Source organism: Hyaena hyaena, unplaced genomic scaffold (assembly GCF_003009895.1).
Source record: "Hyaena hyaena isolate Hyena2069 unplaced genomic scaffold, ASM300989v1 scaffold_77, whole genome shotgun sequence".
Classification (NCBI taxonomy): Eukaryota; Metazoa; Chordata; class Mammalia; order Carnivora; family Hyaenidae; genus Hyaena; species Hyaena hyaena.
Window position 1 is genome coordinate 740,428 of NW_024080708.1, and position 24,540 is coordinate 764,967.

At 41.0% G+C, this 24,540-nt stretch overlaps 1 protein-coding gene across 5 annotated transcripts in view; it reads right to left on the minus strand.

The window, feature by feature from the left end:
- Positions 1–24,540, minus strand: part of TMEM164 (transmembrane protein 164) — a 175,456-nt gene that overhangs the window by 93,932 nt on the left and 56,984 nt on the right. For 4 of the 5 annotated variants that reach the window (XM_039233525.1, XM_039233521.1, XM_039233520.1 and 1 more), the window contains one exon: positions 13,355–13,404. The exons of the other annotated variant lie outside the window; for it this stretch is intronic. Coding sequence is in view for 3 of the 4 variants with exons in the window: in XM_039233521.1 (XP_039089452.1) it covers positions 13,355–13,404 (50 nt within the window). In the remaining variant the exon portion in view is untranslated. The remainder of the gene's footprint in view (positions 1–13,354; positions 13,405–24,540) is intronic. 5 annotated transcript variants of the gene reach the window in all.

Sequence of the window (24,540 nt, forward strand, 5' to 3'; positions counted from 1 at the left end):
GTTGGACACCCAACCAACTGAGCTACCCAGGTGCCCCACCATCTTAACCATTTTAAAAAATTTTTTTAAATGTTTTATTTATTTCTGAGAGAGAGAGAGAGAGAGAGAGAGCATGAGCAGGGGAGGGTCAGAGAGAGAGGGAGATACAGAATCTGAAGCAGGCTCCAAGCTCTGAGCTAGCCGTCAGCACAGAGCCCGACACAGGGCTTGAACCCATGGACTGTGAGATCATGGCCTGAGCCAAAGTCGCACGCTTAACCGACTGAGCTACCCAGGCACCCCAACCATTTTTAAATATACAGTTCAGTGACATTACATACATTTATATTGTTATACAACCATCACTTCCAACCAGCTCCAGAATGTTTTCATCTGGTCGTCCTATTTTTTGTAAATAAAGTTTTACTGGAACACAGCCAACCCCACTCAATTACAATAGGTAATTGTCTATGCTGCTTTCATGCTACTAAAAGTTATGTAGTTAAAACATAGGTCATGTGGACCACAAAATTCAAAATATTTATCTGGCCCATTACAGAAAAAGATTGCCAACCTCTGCTCTAAACTAAAATATACACTGAATTTCTAGTTTAAAATAGCACTTGGCTAATAGCCAGTAACATAGTCTCTTCCAGCTTTCCACTAAAATTCCTAAGACAGAAAAAAGAGAAAAGACCCCCAAATCACTGAAACATTAGTCTGAGAGTCATCTCATTATGAGAATCTGGAAGAAATCTCCAATCTCCACCAATGATAAATGAGAAAAAAAAATCTGTGTGGCCGATGCACGCAGCCAAAACCTGAAACAAAATAGGAACACACTGAGTCCTGCCAATTTCGGCCTCATGGCTTAGAAATAGAAGAGTTCATCTCCTAACCAGCAAACTGGGCAGTCACGCCTCCACTAGAGGAGTACTGCTTGCCAAGGAATCGACAACTCCCCAAACTGTTCTACACGCATTTGGAGGCTCACTGCCACTCCTTGAAATCAAAAGGCCTGACATGATGGCATTGGGGCTTGCACACCATGTCCTGGGAGTAAGAGTCTGCCCAAGTAAAACTCAGGGGGTGATGCGTGTGGGAGGCGGCAGTTTTTCACATGCTGTTACAAAAGAATGTAGTGACGGGGTAAATGATTGAGCACAGGTCCAGTAGAACCCACTAGATGAAGCTGATACTCACGGGCAAACAGGCTCGAAGCTTTGTACATCTACCTGCCACCAAGAGAGGACCTGAGAAGGGGTTCTATCCAATACCAAAGAGGACATGAGAATAGCCAAAGGCAATCCACAGATGCTATCTTGCGCAAAATAAAAAATAAATTCTCCTTTGTTTTTTTAATGTTTACTTGAGAAAAAAGGGAGATAGAGTGAGCAGGGGAGGGGCAATGAGAGAGACAGAGAATCCCAAGCAGGCTCCATGCTGTCAGCGTGGAGCCTGACATGGGGATCGAACTCACAGACTGTGAGATCATGACTTGAGCTAAAACAAAGAGTCAGACGCTTCACCAATGGAGCCACCCAGGCACCCCTATAAATCCTCTGAATAAGCATAAACTTGCCCAAGAAACAGCATGGTTCCTCTGAAAGCCACTGGCAGCAGAAGGGCATATCATTCTGAAGTCTTGGAGGAAGCACAAAAGTCTCAATTTAGTGTCTGAGCCAGAAGAAGTATTTTACAAAACTGCATCCTCAGTAGAAAAGGAGAAAACATGGACTCTCCAGAGTGGGTCTAGAATGCCATCAGAATAAAACATACTGAAAAGAATGGGTGCCTGGCTGGCTCAGTCACTAGAGCATGTAACTCTTAATCCTGGGGTCATGAGTTCAAGCCCCACATTGGGAGTAGAGATTACTTTAAAAAATATTGATAAGGAAAGACAACAAACTGGGGAGAAAAGAGAAATTAGCAAAGTAAGGAAGAATTAGAAAGAAATTAAGATCCTAGCAGCAGAATTAAATATCACACTGAAGATAGCAAAGAGAAAAAGCAATGAAATTCATAGTATGGATGCCATGTATGCAGAGGAAAAGGAAAGGTGACCTCAGAAATCCAACAAAGGTTGTTATTATGAAATCTGCTCATTTAACATACCAAATGGGGAGATCGAAGGAGAAAACCCAAATCAACCTCTCAACAGATTCTTTTTTTTTAAATGTTTTATTTATTTCTGAGAGAGAGAGAGAGAGAGAGAAAGAGACAGCATGAGCAGGGGAGGGTCAGAGAAAGAGGAAGACACAGAATCCAAAACAGGCTCCAGGCTCTGAGCTGGCTGTCAGCACAGAGCCCAACACAGGGCTCAAACCCACTAACCGCGAGATCATGACCCGAGCCAAAGTCAGACGCTTAACCGACTGAGCCACTCAGGCAACCCTCAACAGATTCTTTTTTTTTTTTTAATGTTTATTCATTTTTGAGAGAGAGAGAGAGAGAGAGACAGAACACAAGCAGGGGAGGAGCAGAGACAGAGAGAAGACACAGAATCTGAAACAGGCTCCAGGCTCTGAGCTGTAACGTGGGGCTCGAACCCACGAACCATGAAATCATGACCTGAGCCAAAGTCGTACCCTTAACCGACTGAGCCACCCAGGCACCCCATCCCCTCAACAGATTCTTAAAAACCATTAAGTTAGCCACATTAAGCAACAATTCCTGATTTAAAAAAAAAAAAAAAAAAACTTGGTAACTTAAGAATTAAGAGAATTCCTTAACATTATAAAGGACATCTAATCTAAACCAATAACCACCATCCAAGGCAACAGTTAAACACTAGAAACATCTTCATTAAAATCAGAAGCAGGGAAAGAAAAGCGGCCAGTACCACTATTATTTAACATTGTCTTACAAGTTCTAGGCAATATAATGAGGCTTGAAAAGGGGGGGTGAGTTTTGTTCTTTAAAAGGAGATAAAGGGAGCATATGGGTGGCTTAATCGGATTGAGCATATGACTCTTGAGTTCAGCTCTGTTTATGATCTCACAGTTCATGAGATCAAGCCCCACGTCAGGCTTTCACTAACAGCATAGAGCCTGCTTGAGATTCTCTCTCTCTCTCTCTCTCTCTCTCTCTCTCTCTCTCTCTCTCTCTCTCTCCTCTCTCCCTCAGCCCCTCCTTGCACGCACTCTCTCCAACTCTCTCTCTCTGAAATAAATAAATAAACTTTAAATAAAAAGAGACAGGATTACCATCTGGGCATTGATACCATTAATTTCCAAAATAACCCAAGTGAAACAACAAAAAATCTATTAAAATAGTGAAGCACAGTGGCCAAATACAAAATAAACATGTATAATCGAAATCTTTCCTATGTACCAGTAAGAACTACTTTGAAAATACAATAAACAAATTACGTCATAAACTACAAACTGTCCAGGAATGACTCTGGTGAGAAATACGTGGGATACGCATGCACACACCTTTAAAGAACATAAAAGAAAGCTTGGCGACATGAACTACTGTACCACGTGTTTTCCTATCTGGACAGACTGTATCATAGTGATGTTAATGAAATTTTAGGCTTCAAGTCACTCCAATCAAAATAAATAGAATTTGAAGGAGAATCTCACAAAAAACATCCTGAGTTCATTTGAAAGGAAAAATGGTTCAGACTAGCTAAGAAAAAAAGCGCGAGTAAAGTAATAGGCTATGAACAATGGCAAAGAGAAATCTGGCCTGATGGCTGTTGCAAACACAAGAGTATTGAAATGGTAAAGGACCTGGGGCCTCTGGGTGGCTCAGGTGGTTTAGTGTCTGACTTCCGCTCAGGTCATGATTTCACAGTTCGTGAGTTCAAGCCCCACTTCGGACTCTGTGCTGACAGCTCAGAGCCAGGAGCCTGCTTCAGATGCTGTGACTCCCTCTCTCTCTGCTCCTCCTCTGCTCACACTCTGTCTCTCACTCTCAAAAATAAACATAAAAAGATTAAAGATAATAAAATGTTTAAGTATCCAACAGAGACATCAATGGAATAACACAACAAGCCCCCAAAACGAATCCTAGCACGCATAAGAAACTTAAGTATGCAACAGCAATAACCATAGGGAAACAGTTATTCAACAGTTGAATAACTTCAAAAGATGACAATTTGAGGAAAAATATAAATTATAGCCCTACCAAATGCTATTCACAAAATGAATTTTAAATGAACTGACAGCTAGATATTTTTCAAAACAATTAAAAACCCAGATTGCCCATCTGATCTTTGAGGGGGGGAAAGATTTTCGGGCATAAAAACACTGGAAGAAATCACCATGGCCTGAAGGCAGTTTGGAAACCCATCAATGTGTCCAAAGAAATGTCAACTGTACATCAAAAGCATCTCATCAACAAGTCAGAAGATAATCTGGTAAGAACGTTTCCTGCACAGGTGATAAAGGATTAATACTCTATATATGGATGCCACACGCAAATCAATGAGAAGGGAAACACCCCTGTGTAATAACTGGGCAGAGAACACAGAGTGGCAATTCACAGATTAAAATATATAATGAGTAACAGGCATGATATGTATAGGTTTGGAATTTTCCATAATGAAATTTGAAGGGAAAAAATGGAGGAAAGTGGCAAGGAGAAAGAAAACCAGGAGCCATCAAGAAGATGAGGGGGAGAACTGGGGAGCACCCAGCTACACTGGAACACGACCCCCCTTCTCTCGTAGCTTTGCAAAAGGGGATCTTATGTATGAAGACCCTGTGATCCATCCACAGATGAACAGATAGAGAAGATGTGCTATAGATACACAACAGAATATTACTCAGCCATCAAAAAGAAAGAAATCTTGCCACTGGTGACAACTTAGATGGACCTAGAGGGTATTATGCTAAGTGAAATAAGTCAGAAAAAGACAATTACCGTATGATTGCTCTTACATATGAAATCTAAAAAAAAAAAAACGTAAAGAAACCTGAAAAAAAATCAGAAACTGACTCATACACACAAAGAACATACCGGTGGTTGCCAGAGTGGAAGAAGGTAGGGGGTTGGCAAGATATGTGAAGGGGCTTAAGAGGTACAAACTTGCAGTTGTAAAATAAATATAAGATACAGGGATGAAAAGTACAGCAGAGGTAATACAGTCAATAATATTATAATGACTTTGTATGGTGACAGATGGTAACTCACTTACTCCGATGAGCATTTTATCATATATATAATTGTTGTATCACTGTGCCATATACCCAAAATCATATGCTAATAATACTTCAATTAATTAATTTCAAGAGAGATTGATGAATTAACTAATTAATTAAGAACCCGTGAGGCAGGCTGGTTCATATTATGGGACTGGAGATGTACAATCAAGGTAATTGAGACAGGTACTTTTTTGAAGTTAGTAGCAGGATCGTCAGCACAAAGCGGTCTCTAAGACTATGGTGGTTTTACTAAAACCCGATTGAGAGGAAGAATTCCGTGGCTTGGATACTGAAGGTACTGGGATATGGCTCTTCAGGAAAGAACCACTCACAACAGCCAGACGAGTAAAAAGAAAATGGCTCAGATTCAAAGAGACACAGAACAGCACTGCAAGTACACACAACACAACAAGCGATTCTGGTTGCCGCAATATGAGCATCCACGGAAACGAGGAGCCAAGAATAGAAAGGAGAAGAAGCCTTCAGAAGCCAAACGCTGCCAGGCTGGAATTCTAGGAGTAATAGATAGTGGATATCAAAAGATTACCATGCCCGAGCTTGCGGTGGTGGTGAGCCAGATACAAACCCCTTCTCGCCTCAGCTCCAGACTCTGCATACATGCTTTCTGGTGAGGAAGCCTCCTTGGCTGCAGACTTAGCAAGTCACAAGTCCACAGAGGGGCACATAAATGAAGCACTCTGAGACCCAGCCAGAACACTGGGGAACCGCCATTCCCTCTTGTCAAGTACACCATTGGAACCCTGTGGAGGAGCCTGCCCCTTCTCCACCCCAAAGAGAATTGCCAACCTCTGCCCAGCATGGGGCGTGTGGCTTGCTGGCTACCCCTTACCCTTTTCCTGCAGTGTCCGGGCATGCCTCCAAGAAGAACATGCCAGCCCTTGCTTAGCTGGGAAGCAGACAAACTCATGCTTGGCTGGGAAAGCCAAGGGCCTATACAAAAAAAACAAGAGTTGGGTATATAGTGCTAGTCAATGAAACCTACAGAACATGCTGGCATCAAGACCACAGTGGTGCCCTTCTGTCCATGGAGATTTGTGGAATTTTAACTAGGATGATTTCATGGTTTTAACTCCTTAATAATAGGATAGCAGAAAATATTCACTGAAGCAACATAAGGTGGTGATGAAAAGCCTTGGTGCTGGAGTCAGAGACACACTGGATCAAATCCCACCTGTACCACTTACAAGCCACTTAAGTGACTTCAACTTCCTGAACCTCTGTTTTCTTAATGTAATTGGGGATACTATCTGTACTACCCACACTACCCACGAAAGTTTGCTGGATGAATTAAATGAGATCATCCACGTTAAGTGTTTCCTACCATGCCTAGGCACACGGTAAGCCTGATTATGAGCATTTGCAGGAAAGGAAGAATGGGAATCCTGGTTTTCCACTCTGTAATGTCAGCCATGCTACCTAAGATCTGCTTGACTTGTAGTGTGAATAACATAGTCCCTATCTCACCGCATTATGTGAAGGATTAGATGAGATTGTCTGTGTCTGCCTGTATGTCTGTCTCTTTCTCTCTCTGCCCTCCCCAAGTTGTGCTCTCTCTCAAAAATAATAAACATCTTTTTCAAAAAGAACTATTGGGGTGCCTGGGTGGCTCAGTCAGTTAAATGTCTGACTTTGACTCAGGTCATGATCTCACAGTTTGTGGATTTAAGCCCCCTGTCGGGCTCTGTGCTGACAGTGCAGAGGCTGGAGCCTGCCTCGGATTCTGTGTCTCCCTCTCTCTCTGTCCCTCCCCTGCTCATGCTCTGTCTCTCTCTCAAAAATAAATAAACATTAAAACAAAATTTTAAAAAGAACTATTTTCCAAAATACTGATTTGTAACCTCACACTGTATATAGTACTTCCATACAATGGAATATGCACCCAAGAAAATAATATGCACCCAAGAAAAACTATGCACATAATAAAAACTTGGATGGATCTGCAGGGAATTATAAGTAAAAAAAAAAAAAAAAAAAGCCAAAGATAATATAGTATTCTTGAAATAACAAACATTTGGACATGGAGAACAGATTAGCTGTCAGGGGTCAGGGACAAGGTATAGGTGGGAGAGTACTGGCTATGGCTATAAAAGGGCAAAAGTAGGGGCGCCTGAGTGGCTCAGTCAGTTAAGTGTCCAACTTCGGCTCAGGTCATGGTCTCACAGTCCATGAGTTCAGACCCCATACGGGGCTCTGTGCTGACAGCTCAAAGCCTGGAGTCTGCTTCAGATTCTGTTATCCACCTCTCTCTCTGCCCCTCCCCCCTCTCACTCTGTTATCTCTCTCTCTCAAATATAAATAAACATTACAAGAATTTTTAAGAAAAGAGCAATAGGAAAGATCCTCATGGTGATAAAACTGTCCTGAACCTCAACTGTACCAAATATTGTGGGTGTCATAATGTACCACAGTTTTGCAAGAGGTTACCACTGGAAGAAACTAGGTGAAAGGTAGATAGGATCTCACCATTTTTCTTACAACTGCATCTATATTATGATATGATATTTATTATATTATACAATCATCTCAAAATATAAAAGTTTAATTTTAAAATATATGGATGAGATTGTAATAAAATGGGGAAACATGATATTAAGTAAACAAAGCTGAATAGAAAACAATTAAAGAAGGTAAAAACTAAAGGAATACACATCTTTTTACCGTGTGTATGTGTGTGTGTGTGTGTGTGTGTGTGTGTGTGTGTGTGTAAACTACATCTAAAACCTGGTTCTACAAAGCAACCAAAAACAAAGTACTTACTAATCTGACTAAACTCTAAACAATGAAAACACAAAAACAGACAAGATTAAACCCAAGAAAGAAGACAGGATTACAGATGAGGAGATAGTTTTTAAAACTATCAAAAATAGGAGGGTGTTATATGTTTCACTAAATTTGTGGCAACAAATCTGAAAACTCAGAAGAAATGAGTAACTTTCCAGTAAAAGACAAATGAACAAAACTGACCAAAAAGATGTGACTAGGTGAATTACCATAGAAGACACTGGAAAGGTGGTGAAGGGTGTGCCAACAAAAAAAGACACTAGGACCAGATGGGCTTCACAGTTGAGTTTTAACTGACCCTTTTTTTTTAATTTCTTTTTAGATCTTTATTTATTTAGGCATGCATGCGAGAGAGACAGGGAGCAAGCGGGGGAGGAACAGAGAGAGAGGGAGGCACAGATTGCAAAGCAGGTTCCGGGCTCTGAGCTGTCTGCATAGAGCCCAATGCGAGGCTCAAACCCGTGAACTGTGAATTCATGACCTGAGCCAAAGTTGGATGCTCAACTGACTGGGTCACCCAGGTGCCCTGAGTTTTACCTGACCTTTAAAAAAATAATAATTTCTAAACCAACAAGAAAATAGAAAAAAAAGAGAAGAAAAAGAATTTTAAAAAGTAAAAAAATTTTAAAACAAGTAATTTCTAAGGGTAATTACATTGTTCCAGGCCAGACAAAAAGAGAAGTACACTGCAATTCAATTTTAATCCTTACTGCTGATGAACAGAATCCCCAAAAATGATTCCCATCTTGCTTATGAATACTGAGACAAGGCTTCTAAATAAAGGATTGACAGGAGCGTCTGGGTGGCTCAGTCAGTTGAGTGTCCAATTTCGGCTCAGGTCATGATCTCACAGTCCATGAGTTCTAGCCCCACATGGGGCTCTGTGCTGACAGCTCAGAGCCTGGACCCTGGTTCAGATTCTGTGTCTCCCTCTTTCTCTGCCCCTCCCTTGCTCGTGTCTTTGACTCAAAAATAAATAATAAAATAAAATAAAAATAGTAAATAAAGGATTGACAAATTAAATCCAGAAATGGAGCAAAATAATATAGTATGAGCAGCAGGACTTACTTCAGCATGTTAACAGTAGTTCAGAACCAGAATATTTATGAACATAGGGCATTGTATCAAAAACTTAAATGAAAAAGAAACCCATACTCAACAGACATAGAAAAAGCATTTGAGGGGCACCTGGGTGGCTCAGTCAGTTGACCATCTGACTTCAGCTCAGATCATGATCTCATGCAGTTCATGAGTTGCACTGTTAGCACAGAGCCCACTTTGGATCCTCTGTATCCCTGTATCTCTCTCTCTCACCCTTCCCCACTTACAGGCATGCACACACAAGCGCTCTCTCTCTCTCTCTCAAAACTAAATAAACATTTTGTAAAATTATAAGAGGGGAGACTGGGTGGCTCACTCAGTTAAGCATCTGACTTCAGATCAGGTCATGTCTCATAGTTCATGTGTTCAAGCCCCACATCAGCTCTGTACTGACAGCTGGGAGCCTGGAGACTGCTTCATATTCTGTGTCTCCCTCTCTCTCTGCCCCTTCCCAATTGCATGCTTACTTGCTCGCTCTCTCTCTCTCAAAAATAAATAAATATTAAAAAATGACAAAAATATAATAATAATAATAATAAATTTAAAATTAAAAGAAAAAGCATTTGATAAAATGCAGGAACTGTTTACTTGGAAATTCTCTAAGTTAATGCGGCATTTACAGGCAATAGACTAACATACACTAACAGCAAACAGGGAGAAACATAGAGAGCATCTCCATTTAAGATCAGTTTTACAGGGGTGCCTGAGTGGCTCAGTCGGTTAAACAGCTAACTTTAGCTCAGGTCATGATCTCGCGGTTCATCATAATCTTGCGGTTCTTGAGTTTGAGCCCCGCATCCGGCTCTGTGCTGACAGCTCAGAGGCTGGAGCCTGCCTCAGACTCTGTGTCTCCTTCTGCCCCTCCCCTGCTCGCTTTCTCTCTCTCTCTCTCTCTCTCTCTCTCTCTCAAGAATAAAATAAACATTAAAATTTTAAAAAAAGATCAGTTTTACACACAGCTGCCCACCAGCACAATTTTTATTTAACTCTGAGTTTCAAGGAAAAGCAATAACCAAAGTAAATAGCTGGTATAACCACTGCAGAGACCACATAAAATGAAAATCAATTTTACCAAAACTAACAAGAGAATCTGGTAGGATGGCTAGATCTTAGAACTATTGCTCAAATCAACAACCTTCTTCTAGCAAGAAGCAGTTAGGAATGGAAAGGAGAACATTCTTCAACTCGTCAGGGACAGAAAAGCTATTAATTCTTTAGGAATAAATGTATGAAGAAAGGCATAAAATGAGATCTGAACAGATAGAAAGAAATACCATTTCTTCGATGAAAATACCTACATAATTTTCGAACATCAATTCTCACAAAACTGAAACATACGTTTAATGCAATTCTAATTAGAATCTAAATAGGGCTGATGGAGAGTGTTGAATAAAAGTGATCTTAAAATTTACATGTAAGAAAAAAAACGGCAATGAATAGCCAAGAAAAAAAATTTTTTTACACTAACAAATCAACAAAATCATTTAAGTAATCAAATCAACATGATTTGAGTAGACAGCTACATGAAATAAAGAGTCCATGAATAGATCCTTGTATATGAAAGTTTAGGAGGTGACAAAAATGGCAGTTCAGTTCACAGAGGAAAGTAGGGATTATGTAATATATCATGCTAGTACCACTACCTAGCCATCTTCAAGAAAATCATCTTAACCAAGGCTGGGAACCCAGAAGCTACAATAATATTTGAGTATGCAAAAATGTAAAACAAATCACATAGAAAAATATCCTATCAGCCAAGTCAGTACATATAGATCTGAAAAAGGTATCTATAATGATGCCGATAGGCAAAGGGCCAATATAGAAAATATACAAATAAGTCTTACAAATGAAGAAAAATCTAAACAACCCATAAGAAATGGGCAGATGGTATGAACAGACAATTTAAAGAGCAAATTTAACTGGATAAAAAAATATGAGATAATACTGAAATTCATTAGTAGTTAAGGAAACACATCCATTAAGTTGTCAAAATTATAAAAGAGTCATAACACCTTATGCTGGCACAGGTATGAAGAAAATAATAATCTCATGTATTACATATAAAAGGGAAAAAGTGAATTATAACAGCCTGTTTTTATATATCAGAATGGAAAGGTCTATTAACATAAATATGTATGTTTATTTGTAAACATTCATGTGTGTGTATGAATATAAATTAGAAGCATCAGTATATAAGTGCATATGCAAAATGATGTTGATTTCAGCATTGATTATAGTGGCAGCATCCTAGAAAGAACAAATGTAAACATTCATTAACAGAAGAATTGCTGCAGGTGCCTGGCTGGCCAGGTCGATGGAGCACGAAACTCTTGATTTCGAGATAGTAGGTTCCAGCCCAATAGAGGGTGTAGGGATTACTTAAAAATAAAATTTTTTAAAAAATGAAGACGAATGGCTGCCTACGTAAGTTGTATACCCATGAAATATTTGGCAGCTTTGTAAAAGAATAAGGTATACCAATAAATTTTGATATATTCCCATGAGATATCGCTGAGTGAAAAAGCAAGATTACAGTATACAGAAGATTCTATTTTTGTAAAACAATCAATGAACAACAGCAAAACATTACAAAACCCCTGTGTATCGGCATGCATGTGTGTGCATGTGTGTGTGCGTGTGTGCGTGTGTACATACCTATGAGCAAGGAAAAAATACAGAAGGATATATACTGGTTAGGTAATATGTGGGTGTGGAAAGGTAGAGGTAGGATCCAAACAAAATAAAGAAAACAAAGAAGGAAAAAAGAACGCCTATTTAAAAAAAGAAATCTAGCTTTGGGGCGCCTGGGTGGCTTAGTCGGTTAAGCGTCCGACTTTCGCTTAGGTCATGATCTCGCAGTTCGTGGGTTCGAGCCCCGCGTCGGGCCCTGTGCTGACTGCCAGCTCGGAGCCTGGAGCCTGTTTCAGTCTGTGTCTCCCTCTCTCTCTGACCCTCCCCCGCTCACGCTGTCTCTCTCTCTCTCCTAGAAATAAATAAAAAACATTTAAAAAAAAAAAAAAAAAGAAATCTAGCAATCATGTTTATGTATTTTCATATGTATACATGTATATACAAATTGAATTAAATTTAGAAAAGATATAGTAAGAATCCTAAATATGATGTCTGCTCATTTAAAAAAAAAATGCAGTAACCAAAATTATTTCTTGGTGGTAGATTAAGTGTGATGCCTATTTTCTTCTTTACGTGTCTCTGTATTTTCTAAAATGAGAATTGTTACTTTAATAATAATGAAATAAAACCAATAAATGTTACTTTCAAAACATTACACTGAAAAATTGAGCTCATTTTGGGAAATCAAGGGAGGCAAACAGGGCTAAATAGCCTCCCATTTAGGATACAAGAAATCAGGATCCATTTGCCCTATCCAGCAGAAAGCTACTCACCTAAGGCAAGAGACTAAGTGGCTATTCCAATGAGCTGTTTGAAGCAGTAAATGGGGTATATTTCCCCCTACCTAACACATTAACGACTTAAGTAAATCAGAAAGCCATTTACACTACTCTCAATTACCCAAGGATCTGCTGGGCCCCTTATTTCCTGTCTCCTCCCTCTGGCCTGTGGCCATTTCACTGCTCGGGAATAGCTCCAAAATGGGGGCCAGAGAAGGAGGAAAGAGATGAAATTAATGCAGTTGATTTAGCTTCTCATTAGCAACTCCAATAAAAGGCTTGATAAGTGAGATGGTCACAACTCGCGGTTAAAAGGCAGGTTCCGGGACTCCTGAGAATTTCACCGAAGCAAATTTGCCTTTGGATAAACATGATTTGCCTATAATAAACTTTAATGAATTCAAAGCTTGCTATTTTTAAGAAAGTCAGTACTTGTATAAGGTGATATTTTTCTCTCCTCACTTTAATTTGCACTTTTAAGAAAAAAAAACAAAAACACACGGAAACATACGAACAAAGGCCTTCCAAGTGAAGGACCATATTCTCAGTGGAGCAGCTGGACCAAAGTACAATGATTCCTGAGAGGAGGGAAGCTGTCTGGCCCCAGCATGCTCTCAAGAGAAACTGTAGGAAGCCAGCAACCTTCCAAGCGAGCAGGCCTTGGCCATAAACTACCACCTCAAACACTCGCTAAAAAGGACTTGTCAGGGCCTGGCAAAAGCCAAGTCTCTCCACATAAGATTTCCGTGTTTCATTGGGCCATGTAGACTTTTGTCCCTTAGGAAGCCCCCAGACAAAGTGGTGCAGGCCCAAGATGTTTCCAGTGATGTGCTCATCACCCTTTGTTATGAAACAGACAGAATGTTCTGAATAGCAATGGCAACAGAGCAAAAAACAATCGTCCCTTACTTGAATACAACGATAGCTCCAGGACACGGAGGGCAGGCCAAGAGAAAGATCTGCAAGTAAAAAAGAATTAGGGATGGTTATCAGGAGGAATATTGTACACAGTTAGAAAATGTTAGTTCAATAATAACAGTAATAATGGTGATTAACAGTACCAATAAATAACCAAACTCTAACATAAAAAACGCAATATAAAAACTTAGGCAAGCAGGTGGTCTTCCAAACATATTTCTGTTTGCACAGGCATCTGGGTGTGTGGATAGGGGTGTGTGTGTGTGTGTGTGTGTGTGTGTGTGTGTGTTAGACTTGGGGAAAGGAAGAGAGACAGAGAGTGAGGGAATGCTTGGGGTAAGATGGGCAAAGTCTTTCTTAGGCCCTTTTAGCCTCTAGAACACTTGCTCTTGACCTCTAGAAGACTCAATTTTTCAACTCTATATCAACTACTACATGATATAGTAGTCAGTCTGAGAAGCTTTTAACCCAGGACAAACAAAAATATATTCTATGAATGGGACAAAATACAAAAATGCCATCTGGTTTGCCTCCCACGGAGGAAGGTAGACTAATCAATACCCAGCACAGCTAGATTTAGCAAATAAAAAATACGGGAGGCCAAGTTAAACTTGAATTTCAGATAAACAATGAATAATGTTTTTGTGTAAGTATGTTCCATGAAATATTTGCGATATACTTATATAAACACATTATTCATTGTTTACCTGAAAAATTCAAATCTAACTGTGTCTCCTGTATTCTACCTGGCCACTCTACCAATGTTGTCACCCCCAGGCTCTAAACCTCTCTGATTTTGAAGGGGAACAAATTTTGCCACCCTGAAATATGTCTCTTTGGCATAAGGATGATTTTAAGTTGGTTATTTTTTTTTAAGAAACAGAAGACATAGGAAAAGCTCTGAAAAGTGAGAAGTTTACCCTTCCATAGGAGACATGTACATTTATAAGGGAAATCTCCATTTGTAAGAATGACTCCCCCTCTGTACCAGGAAAAGGAGCATGATTCAGACTCTAGAAAGTCTTATCAATGGAGACGACTCTGACCACAACCTGCATAATGACCTTACCCTTGATTACCATGCTCTTCCTGGTCTCCTCCCATAACTGACCTTCTGCCCTACACAAGCCCCACCACCCAACATCTTTCAGTTTGTCTCTAACCCATGGATGGGATTTAAGATGGTGGCTTGGGCCATTTCAGGGAGTTACTCCATTTTCTTGGGTCTCTCCCATGTATACAGGAGGGTATACATGCTATTAAACCTCCATTTGTTTTTCTCCTGCTAATCGGTCTTTTATTATGTGATGGAGGGAGGGGAGGAGGGAGGGGGTAGTCACAGCCAAGAGCCTAGAGTGGTAGAGGGAAAGTTATTTTTCTGCCCCACATTTGACTGGCTTCTTTCTAACCAGGGAGTTCTACTCTTCTAATCCCCTCCCCGGGCAAACCAAACAAAAAAGAACCTCATCCGGGGTACCTGGGTGGCTCAGTTCGTTAAGCTTCCAACGTTGGCTCAGGTCAAGATCTCATGGCTCATAAGTTCGAACCCTGACAGCTCAGACCCCAGAGCCTGTTATGGATTCTGTGTCTCCCTCTCTCTCTGCCATCCCTCCCCATTCATGCTTTGTCCCTCTCTCTCAACAATAAAGATTAAAAAAAAATTTTTTTAAAGAACCTTATCCTTCTAAGAGACTAATCAGTCCCATGCTACTTGATTTGACCTAGGCCTGAGTTATAGAAAAACTGCATCCGTGACAGTTTGACCTTCATCAAAGCACTGGTTCTCAAGAGGGACAAAGAAACCCCTATGCAGATTCCTGGCTGCCCCATTAGGAATGCAGACTCCAAAAGTCTGGGACTCCAGGAATCTGTGTGTTTAACAAATGCCCCGGGGAGATTCAACCACTCATGGCAACCAGATAAGATGACTATTTGACCTTGTCCTGGACTACTACAGGAATCAGAGACATTGAGCAGGACTAAGGATTGATGAAAGAGAGAAACACACGTTTGTGGAGTTCCTTCCTCTACAGTGATTTAATGGTGTGGTTTGCAAAGTAATGGATCTGTGTCCCTATCTTGTTGTGAGCATGTATTAAAAAAGGTTATCTGCATTATGCATTTGTTTGGCTTTGCCATGTGTATATACTTTAGCATTTGGCTCTTTGGTTCTCTTGAAATCTACATTTAGAAGTAAACAGCACTATAAGAAAAGTCACTACAAAGAAACATACCTGCTTGAATCCCTACCAGAAGGAAGAGAAAAGAAGAAAAGAGAAAGGGTCTTAAAAAGGATGTGGCCAGGAATCCATCACCCACAAAATACCTGAGCAGAGAACCCAGCCAAGGAAATCCACCAAGAAGGGGCCTTTCCCCCTGTGGATCAGTTTGAATAAAAGTGCAAAACCAATGACAATTACGGGTCCATAATACTTCATCAGCAATCACCAAACCCAAAGGGCTCTAAAAATCAAGTCAGATGTTTTTTTCAAAGCTAATTTGGTAGCAAGTATAACTTGAGTGGATTTGAGACTATTTATAGACTTTCTTTATACCATTTATGCTGAGCATTCATATGACTTCCATAAAAATAATATCTTCTGATTATGAGGTGCTACCATAGATCCCACTGAAGGTAGACGTAAAATACTCCCCACTCACTGTATTGCTTTTCTAATTTTTTTCAAGTAAATCCACTGTGGGGCTTGGTCTCATGATCCCAGGATCAAGAGTTGCATGCTCTATGGACTGAGTCAGCCAGGTACCCCTGTGTTTCCTTTCTGAAATCCAGAAATTTCTAACTTCTGAAATACATCTGACCCGAATGATTTGAGATAAGGACTGTCAGTTTTGAGTTTCAATCATCCAAACATTAATTTATCCCTACTCCCCACTCCACCCTTCAGTAGCAGTCCAAGAAAGAGTGAAAGCTGGTATTCTCTACCACTTACCCTGCAGCAAAGCTACTCATCTTAAGCAAGGGACTGAGATGGAGGTTTGCACACAGTTACCCAGCACTGAACCCATCAAAAACTACACTCACAATATATAGTATACAGAGAGCAGATAGGAGCCCCCAGCCACCTTGAAAAGGTCCTCAATACTTCTGGAGTCCCCTAAGAGCCATGATAGAAGCCTTCCTGAGTTTCTGGAATAGCTAAGATACTTCATGCCAACATGCTCAACAGAGAAGCAAAAATACAACACTGGGCCCCACAGTTAACTCCTAGTTTTCCCACAGCCAAGAACAGATGAGCAGATTACTGGGGCAGATTTCCCTCTAACTGCTCCATTTGACTGGTTCGGATTCATGACTGCCCTGTGCCAAAAGCCCAGAAGCCTACTAAAGGGAGGGAGGCCTCCAGTCGCAACCCAATGATGGGTCTAATTCCACTAGAGGCAGCTAATCAATCTAGTTTTGACCCTAAATGAGTTTCCCAACCAACAGTTACTTGACCCAATAGAACACAGGGAGTCACCCCAATGGCCCCACACCTGTACCACCACACAGCTCACAAGATGCAGTCACCGAAAGGTAAGGCATCTCCAAACACAACCTAACCAGGCAGCAAGTTATGTTTACACAAATGGGTTTCAGAGTTCAGCATTTCCTAAAGATGTGCTCACCTTATCTCCACCCCACCTCACTCAGAACTAGGTCTGCTGGGTTCTGATACTTCTTGGATCCTTTTTTTTAAGTGTATTTATTTATTGTTGAGAGAAAGAGAGAGTGGGACAGGGACAGAAACAGAGAGCAAGTAGGGGAGGGGCAGAGAGAAAGGGAGACACAGAGAATCTCAAGCAGGCTCCACACTGCCAGCGTAGAGCTGGACTCAGGGCTGGAACTCATGAACTGTGAGACCATGACCTGAGCCGCGACCAAGAGTCAGACACTTTAACTGACTGAGCCACCCAGGCACCCCTTCTCCTTGGATCCTTATAAAACTGAAGTCTTTTTCTGGAGAAAAAAAAATGCATGGGTTCCATTCAAAACCATACCCTCTCAGATTTCCCAGGAAAGCTCCCTGTACTACTCCAAGGCTCTTCCTCCCAGCGATAAAAAGAAAGCCAGAGGCCCAAGGTAGAGTCACTCACCCCCAGGATAGCAAACCAAGGCTTACGGGCAGTTGCAGCTTCCCTAGTAGAATGTTAAGCCAATCATCTGGAATTTTTCTGGTCCATACCAACTAGATACTTTATTCCCCAAAGGAAGATGACCCAATAATCCACCTAATAAAGACTCTCTGCCCTTCCCCCTAAGGGAAGGTGATCTTGCCTGAAACAATGCTTTCTTCTCTTTTTTTCCCCTTTGCTAATAACCTCCGTGCTTCACCCCACTTGCTATAAAACCAACCATTCTGTACAACTCCCCTCCCTTGCTAGATGGGATGCTGCCTGATTCATGGATCTCTTAATAAAGCCAATTCGATCCTCAAACTTACCCTGCTGACTTTTGTTCTTTAACAATGAAAATGTGTCATTTCTGCTCTTTGAAAATTATTCAACCTAGGCAAGCTGTCCTCGTTCACCCTCTACCTCTGAGTAGCTCTGGGTCCAGGTTCCCACCTTCCCCACCCAAAGCACCTCTCAGATATCACTTGTCCTACCTACCTGTTCCCGTTCCCACAGGTACACCAGCCCGAAGTTCATTGGCATTACTGTCCAGCCTCCCCTCAACTGCTTCACCCCAGCATTAGGTCTGATAAACCCCCACTTTCCTAACACCTAACGAAGATTAGTTTTTGTTCACAGGAAGAGGTGTGAGTACACTGGCAATGTAAATGGGAAGAAGGGCCGGTCGCCGTAAATGAGGGACTCGCCATGTAAAGCAGTGAAGAAGGGGGGTAAACTAAATGAAAGGGAAACAGTGAGAGAGGGCTCTTATTCTCCTGATTCCGCCTCCATTGATCCTATGATGGTACATAATAAATATTTAGCGATTTCCCAGCACCTATAACACTTATCCACCACTGGGAAGGTCCATTCCTCTGACTGCCCAAAGTCTGTTCTAGGCTCTATTTACTAATTATCATACTCTTGGATCCTCATCCTCGCTCCCTGGACCACTGAGGTAAACTCTTCACTGGTCTCTCACATTGCAGGCACACTGCTGGAAGAAAGATCTACCTAAAACACCACTCTGACCCGCCATATTAAATCCTTCAGGGGCACGTCGGTGGCTCAGTCGGTTACACATCAGACTCCTGGTTTTGGTTCAGGTCATGGTCTCGCAGTTTCATGAGTTCAAGCCCCTCATCATGCTGTGCTGGCAGCAGGGAGCCTACTTGGGATTCTCTTTCTCTCTCCCTCTCTCTCTCTCTCTCTCTCTCTCTGCCCCTGCCCAACTCACGCTATCTCTTTCTCCCTCAAAATAAAGAAACTTAAAAAAATATTTAAAAAATAAAATAAAATCCTTCAATGACTTGCCAGTACCTACAGAAAAAGCCTAAGCTACTTAGCATGGCAGGCATGACTTTCTCTGCTCTGGACCCTGTCTACCTTTCCAGCCTGGAAGCCTCAGGCTTTGTGTCAAACTATACTCTGAACACACTCCATGTCAATAAACACGCTTCTACATCCTCGTTGTCTAAGAGCTTCATTTGATTCAATTATATAGATCTGCAATTTATTCAACCAATCTCCTCCTACGGCATGTGTTATGTCTAAATTTTCAGATCCTTTACTATTTACTTAGTCTACATCTGTACAAGGAGAATTTCTAGGCCTTCAATGGGAATATACATTTTAAAGCTTTTAACCTATAATTCTAAACGGCCTTCTAGAACATTTCTTTGAATTTATACTCCCACTGGCAACATATGAGAATGTGTTTCTGCTGCAACCTGTTTAAAAGGCAAAACACGGAATGGGAGCAGAATTGGCCACCCTGAAATATGTCTCTTTGGCATAAGGATGATTTTAGCTGGTTATTTAAAAAAAAAAAAAAGCCAGCAGACAAAGGAGAAGCTCAGAAAACTGAATAGAAGTTACCCTTCCATAGGAGACATGAACATTTATAAGGGAAATCTCCATTTGTAAGAATGACTCCCCCTCTGTACCAGGAAAAGGAGCATGATTCAGACTCTAGAAAGTCTTATCAATGGAGAAGACTCTGACCACAACCTGCATAATGACCTTACCCTTGATTACCATGCTCTTCCTGGTCTCCTCCCATAACTGACCTTCTGCCCTACACAAGCCCCACCACCAAACATCTTTCAGTTTGTCTCTAACCCATGGATGGGATTTAAGGTGGTGGCTTGGGCCATTTCAGGGAGTTACTCAATTTCGCTGGGTCTCTCTCATATATGTAGGAGGTACATATACATGCTATTAAACTTCCATTCATTTTTCTTCTGTTAATCAGTCTTTTATTATGGTGGGGGCGGTCTCATCCAAGAACCTAGAAGGATGGAAAGAAAATTATCCCCCCCCCCCGATAATACACACATACACCTTATTGCTTTAAATAGCATGTCTCAAATGACAAGAAACGTTCAGCTATTTTCTAACATGTTTTTTGGACAGCCGTATTTCTTCTTTGCGGATGTGACCATCTGTGGCCTCTGCCTATTTTACAACTGGTATGTTTTTTTCCTTACTGGGTTGTAAGAGCTGTTTATGTTTTAATGACATTTTATACAGATTATTTCGTATTTATTGAAAATATTTCATCCAGGTTGTCAGTGTTGTAGCTTTGCTAATGTTAGTTTTTTGATGTACAGAAGTTTTTTTATCTTTATGTAATCAGACGTATTTTTCATTTCCTTTATGGCTTCTGTCCTTGATGTGATGTTTAAAAGTCTTACAATCCTGGGATTACAGAAGAGTCCACCTACTGTTTTCCTAATATTTTCATCACTTTATTTTTAAAATCTCAATCTCCACCAGTAATATGATTCAATCTTCCAGAATGACCTTCTCACCTTTTCTTTCCTGGCTAACCCCTATTTATCCTTCAAATACAAAATGGAGCATCATTTTCTCAATGAAGCCTTTAGTTAAATGCCCACCCACTTTCCTTCCATTAATTCCTTCTGTTTACCTTTTTCTGAGAAATGACCATTTTTGTCAGTATAAGGAGCTTACAAAAAAGAGAGCCTTCCTCCAGATATTTAGACAAAGGAGAAATAAAGTTCCTAAAAGAGTTGGGCTTTCGAATCAACATAAAGTGGATTAATAAGGTTATAAGGTCATAAAACCAGAATGGTTTCCAGACTTCAAAGACCAGATTGTATCCTGCTTGAATTATACCCTAAAAGAGAATGGGGTTGGTCAACCACTGAGGTATCAAATAAGGAGAGTCACAAAGGCATATTTTGTAGTGTCCACACCCCAGCACTATCCAGGGCTCATAAACACCACGTTTTCTGGTCCCGTTGGCAAATTCATCCCTATTAAGAGGGTGGAAATACGACACAGGTAGCACTGCCAAGTGGTTCAGACTATGGGCTTTAGGGTCAAAACAAACTTGGGTCCACATGCTGGCTCTGCAACTCACCAGCACGGTGCACCTGGGCAAGAAACTGGAGGAATTCCCACTGCTAAATTAGGGATCAAAATAGTATCCATGTCTCACGAGGTTTCGGAGAGGATCAAATGAGGTCAAGCAAGCCACACTCTTGGCACAATGCCTAGCACATAGCTAGCACTCCATACATAATAGCTATAATTATTCTGATCTCAATGGAAACTCCGTCCCTACTGTGAGCTACATCGACAACAGCTCAGGTTGAATTTCCAATTTCTCTAACTTCGCTTGTTCTAATCCTTGCAAATTTTCACATGTGCAAATAACATTCTGATATATTACCTGGCTTCCCTTCTCCAGCTGCCTACAAGCAGAGAATTCTTAACTACTCTAGGCTCGGTATCTTCATCTGTCAGATGGGGATTACGACACGGCTATCTCATGGGGTAGAGGTCAGGACTGAATGCTTGAAGCGCTTAGTTCAGTGCCTGGCACACACTGTAAGGAAATAAAAATAAGTACAAGCTATTGATAGCAGCATCCTTCTTGGATGCCCTGTCTCTTCTCTCACTGCAAATTCCATCCAAGCCCATGGCAAGTTCTATTTCCTCCACAAAGCCCGCTTCAGTAACTACAGATAACACCTCTCTCTTTTTTTTCCAATAGCCTGTAGAACTCATTAGATACTTAGATTTTACTTAATTTGGGGTATTAAATAGCTCTCAATTGCTGCATACAGTGCTATAGATTTTGAACTAGGATCTAATTATCAATCTTTCCCTCCTTATTTATTTATTTATTTTTGAGATAGAGAAAGAAAGCATGTGCATGCACGCATTGGGCGGGGCAGAAAGAGAGGGAAGGGAGTGAGAGAATCCCAAGCAGATCCCACACCATCAGCGTCTGCATGGAGCTCGAACTCACACCATGAGATTATGACCTGAGCCTAAGTCAGACACTTTAACTGACTGAGCCACCCAAGTGCCCCTCAATCATTCCCTCTTGCTAAATCTTAAATTGGCATTGATGAGCCACTGAACAAAGTCCAAAGTTGTTTATAGGGTAATGAAGACCCTCAGCAATGTTGCTGCACACTGCCTTGCCACTGGTATTTCCCACTATGCCTTGGGTTTCCACCCTGAACCCTGGGTTCTGCATTCTAAAACAGAAAGGCATACGGCACCTAGGTGACTCACTTGGGCTCAGGTCATGATATTGCAGTTCATGGGTTTGAGCTCTGCATCGGGCTCTGCTGACAGCTCAGAGCCTGGAGCCTGCTTCGGATTCTGTGTCTCCCTCTTTCTCTGGCCCTCCCCCACTTGTGCGTGCACTCTCTCTTTTTCTTTCTCTCTCAAAAATAAACATTAAAAAACTTTTTAATGGAAAAGCATAATAGTGCATGCCTCCAATAATTGACCTCAACTTTTGTTTCTGTGCAGATACCAAATGCTTTCTGGATATTTCCATCTACATGTCACACAGGTACCTGAGACTTAACATGCTTAAATCTGGATATGCCATCTTCTTTCCCTAACCACTTCCTTCTTGCTTGAAGAATATGATAGAAAAGACCTCTCCTCCAACTCCAGAATTCCAACTGACAAAGGCAGAAGGAATGAGGGGAAAAGGAAATCAACATTAGGTAAACACTGTAGCAAAAACTGATACAGGCAAGAACCACTGATAGTTACTGTGATTAGTAATGTAAGTATTACTTTTGCATGCAAGCTACTTGTTAATTACAAAGGAAAAATAGAAACTTCATAGTGGAGAAATCTGGCAGACACCATCCTAACCAAATGACCACGGTTAATAAGACATATCATCATGTACCCCCTGATATAATGCACAAGAAGGATACAATATCACTTCTGCACTGTTTTTGTCCAAACTGCCCAAATCTAAGCCTGAAAAGAAATCAGCTACAGCTAAATTGACACCTTACAAAGTAACATAGCAGTGCTCCTCAAATCGTCAAGGTAATGAAAGACAGGATGAGGAACTGTCATGGATGGAAAAGACTAAGAAGACATGACAACTAAATACCATGTGGGATCCTATATTGGATCCTGGGACAGTAAGAGGACATTTGTGAAAAAACTGGTAAAATCCAAATAAAATCTATAGTTCATAGCAGCCATGATAGTTTCTCAGGTTTAATAGTTTTACCATGATTACGCAAGCTGTTAACATTAGGAAAGCTGAGTAAAGGCTATACGGGTATCTTCTATAATATCTTTAAAAATTTGTAAATGAAAAATAATTTTAAAACACAAAGTAGAGGGGAAAAAAGTACTGTTATCCAAGTGCTGTCATGTTGACACTTTAACCTTTCTAATGTCCTCATGTCCTCACGATCTTTTCCTAGTTTAGTCCCTATCATTTTCTTGAGATGCTATAACAATTCCCTATCTGATCTCCAGATCTCTAGTGTCTTTCCTCCTTTACTTTAATTCGTACATTATTATTAGGTTCTTATTCTTTTTTTAATTTTTTTAGTTTATTTATTTTTGAGATAGCAAGTGAGCATGCAAGTGAGGGAGGGACAGAGAGAGAGGGAGAGAGAGAATCCCAGGCAAGCTTCACACTGTTAGCATAGACTCCAATGCAGGGCTCAAACGCACAAACCACGAGATCATGACCTGAGCCGAAATCAAGAGTCAGGTGCTTATTAACCAAGCGGGCCACCCAGGTGCCCCTGTGATCAGTGATCTTTGATGTTAAACTGTAATTGTTTCCAGGCGTCACACACTGCACTCACATTAGACAGTGAACTTAATACATATAGGTATTCTGTCTGCTCTACTGACTGACTGTCCCCCACCTCATCTCTCACCCTCTACTTGAGCCTCCTTATCCCCCAGGGACATAACAATCGTGACATCAGGCCAATTAATAACCCTACAGTGGCCTCTAAGTATTTAAGTGAAAGGGAGAGTCACATGTCTCTCGCGCTAAATGAAAAGCTAGAAATGATTAAACCTAGTAAGGAAAGTATGTTGAAAGCTGGGCCGCTTGAGCCAAACAGCCAAGCTGTGATTGCAAAGGAAACATTCTTGAAGGAAATGAAAAGTGCTACTCCAGTGAACACATGAATGGTAAGAAAGCGAAACGGCTTTTGGCCGATATGGAGAGAAAGCTTTAGCGGTCTGGACAGAAGATCAAATCAGCCACCACATTACCTTAAGCTAAAGCCTAATCCGGAGCAAGGCCCTCACTCTCTTCAATTCTATAAAAGCTGAGAGAGGTGAGGAAGCTTCAGAAGGAAAGTCTGGAGCTAGCAGACGTTGGCTCATGAGGTTTAAAGAAAGAAACCATCCTCCACGAAATGTAAAAGTTCAAGGTAAAGCAGCATGTGCTAATGTAGAAGCTGCAGCAAGTTCTCCAGAAGATCTAGCTAAGACAGATAGTGAAGGTGGCTACACTAAACAACAGCTTTTCGATGCAAATGAAACAGACTTTTACTGGAAGAAGATGCCATCTAGGACTTTCATAGCTTGAGAGGAAAAGTCAATACCTAGCTTCAAAGAACAGGTTGACTTTCTTATTAAGTGCTAATGAAGCTGGCTATGGATGGTTGAAACTAATGCCTTAAGTTGAAGTCAATGCTCATACCATGCCAAAACTCCTAGGGCATATAAGAATTATTCTAGGGGTGCCTGCGTGGCTCAGTTGGTTACGTGTTCAACTTTGGCTCAGGTAATGA